We start from the raw sequence: 11,083 nt of genomic DNA, 5'->3' as shown, positions 1-11,083 counted from the left end.
TTTATCATCAAGCGTTGATCATTAGTTACAGATTTTCTGGAAAAAAAAAACAATTTGATTTGATTTGTCTATTGACATGTTGAAACCGTCGTGTTGCACTTTCGCTTTGATTTTTAAAATTATTTTGAAACAAAAGTGTGACTTGTATGATCTAATTTTGGTTTACTTCTGGTTTAACCATGCTTATACAGCTGGTTTTTATCAAAATTCAAGCGTTTGATCTTGCATATATTAGCAAGAGTCAAGCGTTTCTTGTAGCATTTTTAATATGAGTTAAATGATTAGTATGCGTATATTAGCAAGTGTGGAGTGTTTGTTCTTGTGGCATATTTAAGCTTTTAATGCATTTATTTTTGTGTATTTGTTTTGCATTTAGTTGTGAACAAATAATTTTTTTGTTCAAAATATGTTACTGCTTTGACTTGCTTAATGGTTGCTTTGACTTGGTTAAAGATAATTATTTCGCTTTAATAATCAAAAATGTCTGACGTTTTGATTTTTTGTTTCAGATATTGTCCTTGTGGTGTGTAATTAATTTAATTATTAAGTACATGTGCGACCAATGAAAAAAGAAAAAGAAATTCAAGGTTTTAAGTATGGTGAAATACATCAAATTATAAAAACATTTTGATCTTTAAGAGATAAAATGGTATATATGGAAATGGATTTAGTGAGTCGACGTCCAAAATTTAGTTTGGGAGAGGTCTGCCACATATAAATCATTTGCCATAGAAAATAAAATGCTTGTTGATACTTATCAAAACATTTATATTTCGTCAATGCTTAAATGGAATTTGTAAAAATATTGACCATACAAAAACAATGAGAATTTGCAGACTAATATGACTAAAACTGACATGTGTATTGTAGTTTATAAAATCAATATGGTTGAGAATAATCATATAAAATTGTGTGGTTTTGATGACAAAAATAATATATTGTAATGAGATGTATATTTGCTAAAACAATGTTTGGAAAAGATCCAAAACATACAAGTTAGATTTATTAATTAACTTGAGAGAACTATGAAAATAGTTGTATGTAAAATGTGAATTTCTAAGAATGAAATACATTTTCTGAAATTGCTTTTTATTCATTTAAATCTAAAAGAGTTGTAGATCAATTTTCTAAACTCTTAAGAGATGTTAAATGTAATTAAATATGCATATTCTTAAGTTATCTCAAGAAATGTGGGGGAAACTTTGCTTACCATATAAAGTCATTGGCAAGAGGCCAAATGAATTTAATGATAGTTATCACAATATGATTTTACTTTTTAAAAGAAAAGAAAAAAAAAACTAGTGTCATGCACTGAGTTTTGTGTACAATGATTAATTGTATCTTAAAAAAAAATTGACAAAAATCATTAGACAATTGATCTCGACTAATCTCAAGTGATTATGTTCATTATGATGACAACCTAGAATCCTTATATTAAAGGTGTGTCATGAGATCAAGTTGTTATATCATCTAAAGGAATGGGTAGCCTGTCAATTAAGATGAGGTTTGGTGGTAACTCTACCTAACTGACTAGAGATCCCAAGAAATAGGTTCAAGGAGACAACCAAGTCAAATTAAATCTGCCCAAAGCACTGTAAGACTTGGTCTATACCCAGTTCCTATGATGATTAAACAGTGCTACATGTAAGGAATATAGGATAAGCATTAGCTTTTAATGATTTGTGTCAATTGTTTTGAAATATGAATGGAATAGTACATGATACTCTTCTAAACAAAACTAATGGCAAATCATCTGATGAGTGTGAAATGGGGCCATTTCTAGGAGAATGAAGGAAATGCTATATTCTCAAAGTTCACTCATGATTAACCAGGACTGTTCACAGCCAAAATGAACACAATAGAGAACCTAGTTCTGTGAGAGAATGAAACTGTGTTATAGCTATTGTCTAGGTTTACACTAAAGCCCGGGAGGTTCAAGACATCATGGCCACCTCCTGGCCGAGTGAATCCGATATCTATTAACAATGACTGGTTCAAAGCTGAAAAATTGCTACCATCTCATCATGCAGTGGATTTTTCGTTTGTACTCTCAAAAGTCATTAGGTCGAGTCTTGTCTAGGAAGTCAAGTCTGTCGAGTCGTCTAGTGTCTAGAGTCATTTCTATTCATGTGGGGGATTGTTGGAACTCGTTTTTGACAAAATGGTTTTAGACCATATTTCGGTAAGTTTCCGGACGAATACGTTTGTTGGAATAACCGAATGTTAGGCACCACGAAGTAGTGTAGATACATGTCAAAATTAGAGTTGGTTTGAATGAGAAATGGAAATCCAAAGTGAATGTTTTACAAAGCTGGTAAAACTTTAAATTGGTTAAATATGAAAAATTAGCAATTGTTTCGATTTGAAATATTTGGGTTGAATTTAGATTAAATTTGTTAATTGGATACTAAGTCCATTAACTTATTAATTTTATTCACAATAACATTTTACGTTTTTAAAATATAAATATGAACCCATTAGAAATTATTTTGTTGCAATTGATTTGGTCAATCAAACAAAATGAACTTTGAAAAGTAACGTGTTATCATTACTCATGGGAATCATTTCACCATAATGATAATTCAAACCTTATTGAATACTCCATAATGGTCACAATGTACGTTTTACTCTTTGAGAGTTATAAAACAACACTTGTGCTCTCATTTAGAAATATGGATTTATACACGATCAACAAAAAAAAAAAAGATCCTTCCACTTGAATAATTTATTTTTTAGTTTTTTGAGTCTGAGAGTACATCACAGAAATATGGTCGATAGATTCTGTTTTTCGGTGATGGTAAACAGAAACAATGCTGCAGTTGTATCCTGGAAATCTGAGTGCCATGAAACCGTCACACTACGGAGCGTTTAAAGATTTAAAGAAAGAGGTTAACTATCTCGACTCTGCAATTCTTCTTTATTTTTATATTTCGGTATTGAAATTTTAATTTATGTTCTTATTATTCTTTACAAATATCAGTTGTCCTATGGTAGTAAAATAAAGTTCCTACACTGAAGCCCCGTTCAATCTTCACCACACCATTTTACAGTGATATATATGTAAACCCTCGTAATACAAATGTACCCACTGAAACCAGGTTCTAGAGAACTTGGAAGTGTACCTTGCATTTGCCAAGACAATCGTTCAGCTTCACAGTTCGTATAAGGCATTCGGATAATTCGGTTCGGTTAGTTTGGTTTCGGGGTAGTTTAATTAGACTAAAATCTCGCAAAATTGAATCATAGAAAAGTTTGGTTGGTTCTGTTTCGATATTCTGTAAATTCGGTTTTAAAAACTTCTACTGAAACAAACCAAAGTTTTGGTTTCCATTATAATTCATTTTAAAATTTAAGTAAAATCGGGTTCGTTAGCTGATTCAAATTTTTTTGGATAATTGGGTTAAAAAAATTTGATTATAATTCGGTTCAAAATTTGGTTTTCTTTTTTTTCGAAAAATAGAACTAACCGATTACCGAACCAAAAACCAAATTCGAACCAAGCTTCAGTTCGGTTTGGGTGGTTGGGTTTAAAATCCGAGACCTATTTCTTATCTCCTATATATTAAAAGAGAAACATTGTCATTTAATGTTTTCACACTACCTTGGACACATGACAGCCTCACATTACTTTGGAAATAAGGACGCTGACGTGTCTACTTAATAGAACTTCTCAGAAAATGTCGAGTAAAAATTTTATATTTTGATTAGACTAAACACAACCACGTTTTATGATTTAGCTCATACCAATGGACGTGATGCGAAGCTAATTGTGGCCATACGACCAAGTTTTGAGAAGCCTACATTTTCATAACGATTTAGTAGATGTAAAGTCATTGCTAATAAGAGAAGTTGATGCAAAGAAAAATAGATAAATCTATCATTGGCGTATAGAAGTGGTTTTTCAACTATCAAGAAAAAAAAATCAAATTTGAAAGTAAAAAACAGAGAAGAGACACCTGCTTCAACTACTGTCTATAGCCAATATTCAAACAATGGCATTCCTAATAAGAAAAGTTGATGCAAAGCCAATACACTGGCGCATAGAAGTTATGTATCGCATCGAAGTTTTTTGTCTACTATCAAACAAAAAGAATCAAACTATATCATTGCTAACACTCAAAACACGAGGGGTTACGTGAATTCATTCAGCTCAAAAATCTAAATTTGGGATTAAAAAATTGTTACAAGAGAGTAATGAAAAAAGAAAAACAACTCTAAAGCAAGCGAGACTCAATAGTTCTTTATGGTTCCTATAAGGAATTCTGCACGGTTCTCATCTATCCGGTGGATTTTTCCTCTTCACTATTTGGGGAACAAAGAGCTACTGTCATCAAGGCAGTCTTCATCCACTTGATATCAGTTTATACTGTGGCAAAGAAAGAGCTACCATTGTGAAAGGTTTGGATACACAAACGCAGTCTCACCGAAAACAAAAAATCCAAGAAAGCTTAACCAAACAAAACAAAATAAATATAGATTTAGAATGATAGTTATTTTTAGTAGATTAAAAATAAAATAAAAATATCTTAAAAACGAACCGATATCCAAATTAAACAGACATAACGTTTTCTTATCTAAAAGATAACTAAATTAATGATCTCATCTCACGCGGGTTATAACCTAGTGAAGAAGTAAACTGTAAACTTGAATTTTGACAGAGTATTCATGTAGCAGTTAGCACAAAATCATCCAGCGACTATAACTGGCCGGAAAGTTCCAACCTTTATTACTTGTTAAACAGTGTAATACAAAAACAAAGGTACGAACTTGCTTGCTGCCTGCCAGAAACATTAAAGGGCAGCTTCTCGCCGTAAAAGTATTCAACTTTATTCTGTAGAACTACAAAAACAAACACCGACAACAGGAATCTTGTTACCGGAGCATCTAATAGTAGATGTAAACATATTATGTAAAGCCACAAGATTTTGTTCAAATATTTTCTTTTAACCTCAAAAGAAGTAGTTACTAGGCAGAGGCAACCCCTGACTGATTCTGTTGGAACCACTCAGCAGGCCACCACGTCGGTCTAATCGCCTCCACCTTCACCTCCTCTGACCCGCTGCTTACGGACAGTTCACCTGATGCTCTAAAGGCTTCCTCTACTCTCATCACTCCCATTCCTCGGCTACCCAAAGCCGTTGAAACCGTCCCCACTTTCTTGCCGCTTCCTGATTCAACCACCTCAGCTCCAGATGCTATTTTCTGGTTCACCTCTGCAATAACCAACAACCAATTACAAATCTTTTGCATTCTTGACCACAAAGATTCAAAGAAAGTTTTGACCTTTCCCATTGCTATCAATGAATCGTAAAGGGACTAGGCGTTTGCGGATGACACCACGGTGGTGAGTACGAGCTATAAGTTCTTGTCCAACATAGCAGCCTTTGTCAAAGCTTATCGCATTAAGACCAACGAAGTTATACTCAAGCGGAATCGCTTCACCTGTAGGTTGCACAACATATTATAAAGAAGAGGGCATCAATGAGTTAAAAAGAAAAGAAGAAAGATAATACCTTTAGGTATTTCAGATGATCCTTCAGCAACTCCATGCTCTAACCTCCACAAAAGGTAATTGCTTTCATCTGTTTCTTTATCCGCCTCAACCAAAGGCGCTGCAAAACAAAGTAAGTAACATCAGTATCCAAAGCTCTAGAACTAAAGCTTTGATTCGATCAAGAACCTTACGGGTTGCATCGGAAGGAAAGATGCTTCTGTAACCTAAGCAATCCAACCTTGGATCCTCGTACCATTGCCAGCCATACTTATTACCACTAGCTGTAGATTCACCAGCACGATCAACACCACCTCCCCAACCAACAGACGAAGATCCAGAAAGGTTTCTACCGTAACGCTGCCAACACGAGAACTCCTCTGCAACGTTTTCAATATCAACTTTGGACCTCAAACGATATCTATCAAACATTCCACAAACACTACACGTCAGAGCTAAACCCTTAACAAGAAAAAGGTTCCTTCTTCTACAAGAATCTAAATGTAAACCCCAATCAGCAAGGAGATTGTCTAAAAGACCTAAAAGAGATGGCAAAAAAGCTTACTTCTTTAGTGTTTCAAGCAACTCATCGAGGACAGAGACATCAACATCTGCAAACAACTCAACAGACCCATCACGACCCGGATCCGACCCGGGTCCGGAACCGGTTCGATCGAGCTTTTCGTCGGGTCTCGTCGGGCTATACAGGAAAAAATCGTACAGAAACCTTCCCTGGGGAGTTAACAGCGCCGCGTACATAGGCGGCGTGGAAACGGAAGGCATATTAGGAGTAGGAACCGTGGAGCTTTTCTCGCCGGCGGATTCACCGAACCTTCGTACATCGTTGGTCAACAATCCCTGGAGAAATTTAACCGTATCCGGTCCGCTAAACCGTACGACGGATCGGGATTTGAGCTTAGATGCCATTGGACCGGCATCTTCGAGACCGCTGTGTATGTTCCGGCGATAAATGCCGTTTGAATTGGAGATTTGACGGCGGAGACTGAATCGGAGCATTGTAATTGTGTGAAGGCTTTGTTCGTATTCTTTCTTCTTCTCTGAGGTTTAACGATTGCTTTGGAGGAAGAAGCTCTAAGACAAAGCCACGTGAATGACACGTGCTTTGAGCTTGACCTCTGCTTTGTGACACGTGTTGCCTAGGAAGTGCTCGGTCAGCATTTCTTTTGCCTCATTTGACGTTTGCGTTTAGACCAATTCCAGTAGATCTTTATTTTATTTTTTTGAAAAAGATAATAACTTTATTACTATTAAATTAAGTTTTTCTCTAATATGTGTACTTTAATAAATAAATATAATTTTCTAAAAGAATATAAAGAAAATACTGTTTTGCATCTATAGTTGTAAAAAACATATATTTTTGTATATTTTTCCACAAAAATAGCATTTATCTATTATATATATAGATATACATCTGAGAAACACTCAATTTTGTTCTTATATTTTTTAAGAAAACTATAAAGATAAGTACAAATTAACATTTGAGTTTTTTTTTTGTGTGTTAAATTTCATTCGTTAAAAAATTCATGTGTTAAATTAACTAAGAAGCGACCAAAATTTTGGCTGATTTATATGATAAAAATAATAGTCATATATTCATTTTTATTTGGACAGAAAATCAGACACAAAAATATGAATTAAACTAAAAATATCAAAACATTCTTGAAAATTATAAAGATGGTCAAATTCTTGAACATTTAGTTTTGTTTAAAGTAGCTAAGATTGTGAATATATATATATATATATATATATATATTTTAATGAATGTTAAATTTATTCAAGATAAAAAAAACATTTTTTTAACAATACATGTGTCATTGATTTAAGAAATTTGAATTTTTAGAACTACTAAAGAAAGAAGAAATCTAGTAGTAAACCTCACTCCCATAATTTTACTATATCGTTCATTGTCATGTCTTGGTAGTGAGTCGATGCAGACCAGTTTGTCAATAATATACTTGACAATGTGAGTTGCGCTCTGTAGAGCTTCACGATGTCTTCTATTGTTCCTCTCTCGCCATAACGAGTATACCACATCCTGAAAGGTGTAACGAGAAATAACCTTTCAGGTTGTGGTATACTCTTTATGGAGAGAGGTCTAATGCTCATTACTTTACTTGCAGTAGAGAACCAACGGGAGTTTGGATTCTAAAGAAATGGATCAGGTCAAACTTATTAACGTACTGTATGTAATTTCTCAAGAAAAGACTTTGTTGAGACGTCACTTTCTGAGTTCTTTAAGTGTTTATCTTTTATTGGCGCAGCCAAATTATATCCTTTTACCATAAACTAAACTAGTGATGGGTCATGTTCATATCATATAATAATGACGGGTCAAGTTCAACGATCCATATATTAAACAAGTATGTATGTTATTCGAGATCAGAGTTGCTAATTCACATTTCCCAAATGGATCCAAGATTGATCTCAGCCGCTCAAATAGGAAGCATAGATGACTTGTACGCTCTAATCCATGAGGATCCCTACATTCTTGAAACCATCGATGTCGTACCTTTCATAAGCACTCCTCTTCATGTAGCTTCTGCTTTTGGAAATCTTACTTTTGCCATGGAGATGATGTATCTTAAGCCATCATTTGCTAGGAAACTTAACACATATGGGTTAAGCCCATTGCATCTTGCTATAGAGGAAGGTCAAACACGGTTAACTATGGGGTTACTCAAACTCGATCCCGATCTAGTTCGTCTTCGAGGAAAAGAAGGTATACAATATTTCTTGTGATTCTACCATAAAACAAAATAAAACATCTTGTATGTGTTTGTTTGTTGAAAATGTTTGATCTCTTGTTTTGTTTTGGTGTGACTTGAGTGAGAAACAAAATAAAACAGCTTGGATGTGTTTGAACTCTTGTTTTGTTTTGGTGCAGCTTGTGTAAATATATTTTATTTTGAAAATAGGTACGACCCCGTTTCATATGCTTGTAAGAAGAGGAGAACTTGATCTTATGACGGAGTTCCTTTTGGCTTGTCCTCGTTGTGTTAAAGATGTGAACGTAAACGGCGAGACGCCTCTACACATTGCGGTTATGAACGATAGATATGAAGAACTCGAAGTACTCGTGGGATGGGTGCAGAGATTGCGTCAAATAGATGCCGAATTGCTAGAGATGCAAGTATTGAACCGATGTGATCAGAATGGTAACACAGCCTTGCATATAGCAGCATATCAAGATAAAATCAAGGCAATAAAGATTCTGCTAGGTTCTCGAGCGGTTAACCGAAACATCTATAACCGGAATGGCTTAACCGCTCTAGATATTTTGCAAAATCAGAGATATAGGAATCGAGAAATCGAAGAAACCATTCGAAAATCAGGAGGTGACATCGCAAACTCTCTACCAAAGTCGAAGAAATTATCAGAAATATTGAGATCACCTATACCTTTCAAAGAGTATTTGTTCACAAAAGCAGCCCGGTATAGGAAACACATATCAGATGGATCACGTAGCGCGCTTTTAGTGATAGTTGCACTAATAATCACGACTACTTATCAGACAGCTCTTCAACCACCTGGAGGTGTGTACCAAAGCAATGCTGAGGAAAGTAGTGGTAGGAAGAGTGTTGGTAAGGTTGTGATGAACCAAACTTATTTCAATGTTCTAAGGAGCGTGAATAGCATGGCTTTTGAAGGAGCGGGTCTCATGGCGTTTACCTTTTTACCAGCTGGAGAAGAATATGTCTGGTCTTTTCTATGGATAATGGTGCCTCTCCATGTCTCTTACTTAGTCTCAATGTCTGTTATATCCCCAGATACGATAGGGTACTTATCGTTCAGTATTGGTTGGGTTATATTTGTTGTTATTGTTTACATGATTGTGCTTTTCCTGCGGTGGAAACGGTCTAAGAAGAAGATACCTGAACCAAGAAGCGAGTTGATTCTTGAAGGCTTGACAACTTTGAATCAGGCAAAAGGAGTGTAGTGATGTGAGTTTGTGTGTTTGGTAATAATAAGACGTTAAGTAGTGTTGATTGTGTGCTAGATTGTTCAATGTAAAATATGAATAATATCTCTTTGTTAGGACAAACATGAACTTCCTATTTTCAAGATTCGTTGGAGAGATGATTGATGGCAATATTTGTGTGTTCTAATTCCCTAAATTGTTTTTGAGTAATTTTCCTTGATAACATATCTAACAATAGTTATGTGCAGGGTTCTAAAAATCGGTCTAGGCGGCGCCTAGGCAGCAACTCGGTCCTATACGAAACGATTTTTTAAAATCCGATTTATACCGATCTATATGATTCAAATTGGTTTAAACTGTTCTAAATCAGTTAAAATTGGTTAAAATCGATCTAAAATTGTCTATATATGTTAAATAAAGCAATAATATTATTACAAATCTACAAATTTGTCTACTTTCTTCTGTTTTGTATATCTAATTTTGATAATTCATCACAATAATTTTATAATTAAAGTTAAAAACTAAAATATGTTATACAAATGTATAAAATATATAAAATAAATCAACAATTTGCTAACGCCTAGGCCTCGCCTAGGCCCCGAATAATCCGCCTAGTCACTAGTCCTCTATAAATCACCTAGTTACCGCCTAGCGATTTTTAGAACATTGGTTATGTGGAACATACCTTAGTTATTATGATAATAGAAAATTACTAGAATGTTATAGAAAAGCTGGTTTATGACTATAGTGTTATACATCTTTTTTAAATTACTAGAATGTTTGTATACTTCTAGTAAATGATAATAAGGGCCTTTGGTTAGTTTTTTTTAATTGAAATTATTTTAAAACATTAAATCCACATAATTAATTAATTATCCACATTATCAATAGAAAACAATCAATTGTCTCAACAACACGTACAACTTCTTCGAAGAACTAAAGGAACCCTAACCGCCGATGTTCTGAAATCGTTGTCGACATTGTGTTTACTCCATCTTACTCAAACTAACTCTCTGTTTTGTCTTCTCCGATGTCGTTGGGGTCGAAAACGGCTACGACGAAGTTAATGTCCAAATCTCCGTAAAAATCAGCGTGAGCATTTTTTACGAAAGTTGTACTTCGTAAAAAGATTCTTTACAAAGAGCCTCGTGGTAAAATCTTGTTCAAATCTCAATCGAACCAAATATCGATTATCCAAGGCAACGTACAAGTATCCGAACCAACCACGGGCAAGCTCGAGTATGGCAATCGGACCACGGACAAACCAAGCTCGGTTGCTACGTAGAGACCGAGCACGCACACGGCTCGGTCGCTACGTAGCGACTGAGCTCGAGCCAAGCTCGGTCGCTGCGTAGCGACCGAGCTAGAACCAAAGCTCGGTCGCTGTCGCTACGTAGTGACCGAGCACGCACACGGCTCGGTTGCTACGTAACGACCGAGCATGAACGTGGCTCGGTCGCTACGTAGCGACCAAGCACGTACACGGCTTGGTCGTTACGTAGCGATCGTGCTCTCCCAAAACGTCGATACGACACGAATCCATGCATTCTCGTTTACTCTTTAAAATGCTATCTCTCGTAGACCATAGCTAAATCATTCTATGTTTCTGATATTCCGTGATTTTAACGGTTCTAAACTCGTTTTGGAGCAAT

General features: G+C 35.3%; 2 protein-coding genes across 3 annotated transcripts; one reads left to right on the top strand and one right to left on the bottom strand.

The window, feature by feature from the left end:
- Window positions 1–4,703: 4,703 nt before the first annotated feature.
- Window positions 4,704–6,563, bottom strand: LOC106315610 (putative transferase At4g12130, mitochondrial). 2 transcript variants are annotated; one of them, XM_013753388.1, is made up of 6 exons: window positions 6,057–6,563; window positions 5,686–5,912; window positions 5,514–5,612; window positions 5,284–5,442; window positions 4,949–5,213; window positions 4,704–4,839 (listed from the first exon to the last, which is right to left on the bottom strand). In XM_013753388.1, the coding sequence occupies exons 1-5, from the start codon at window positions 6,506–6,508 to the stop codon at window positions 4,966–4,968; spliced, it is 1,185 nt and encodes a 394-aa protein (XP_013608842.1). In that variant the 5' UTR covers window positions 6,509–6,563; the 3' UTR covers window positions 4,704–4,839; window positions 4,949–4,965. The 2 variants fall into 2 exon arrangements, with proteins under 2 accessions (XP_013608842.1, XP_013608841.1); XM_013753387.1 differs by having other exon boundaries at window positions 4,704–5,213.
- A 1,347-nt stretch (window positions 6,564–7,910) lies between these two features.
- LOC106316886 (ankyrin repeat-containing protein At5g02620-like) lies at window positions 7,911–9,574 on the top strand. Its single transcript, XM_013754755.1, has 2 exons — window positions 7,911–8,231; window positions 8,428–9,574. Exons 1-2 carry the CDS (start codon window positions 7,919–7,921, stop codon window positions 9,447–9,449), a joined length of 1,335 nt encoding a protein of 444 aa, XP_013610209.1. The 5' UTR covers window positions 7,911–7,918; the 3' UTR covers window positions 9,450–9,574.
- The last annotated feature ends 1,509 nt before the right edge of the window (window positions 9,575–11,083 follow it).

This window comes from Brassica oleracea, chromosome C9 (assembly GCF_000695525.1).
Source record: "Brassica oleracea var. oleracea cultivar TO1000 chromosome C9, BOL, whole genome shotgun sequence".
NCBI lineage: Eukaryota > Viridiplantae > Streptophyta > Magnoliopsida > Brassicales > Brassicaceae > Brassica > Brassica oleracea.
Note: the sequence above shows the minus strand (reverse complement) of the source record. Positions and strands in the feature narration are given on the sequence as shown.

Coding starts and splice junctions, on each gene's coding strand:
- LOC106315610 (XM_013753387.1), bottom strand. CDS start 6,508: ATGCTCCGATTCAGTCTCCGCCGTCAAATCTCCAATTCAAACGGCATT. Junction 5,443..5,513: donor ATCATCTGAAATACCTAAAG/GTATTATCTTTC, acceptor TGCAACCTACAG/GTGAAGCGATTCCGCTTGAG. Junction 5,214..5,283: donor CATTGATAGCAATGGGAAAG/GTCAAAACTTTC, acceptor TGGTTATTGCAG/AGGTGAACCAGAAAATAGCA.
- LOC106316886 (XM_013754755.1), top strand. CDS start 7,919: ATGGATCCAAGATTGATCTCAGCCGCTCAAATAGGAAGCATAGATGAC. Junction 8,232..8,427: donor TCGTCTTCGAGGAAAAGAAG/GTATACAATATT, acceptor TTTTGAAAATAG/GTACGACCCCGTTTCATATG.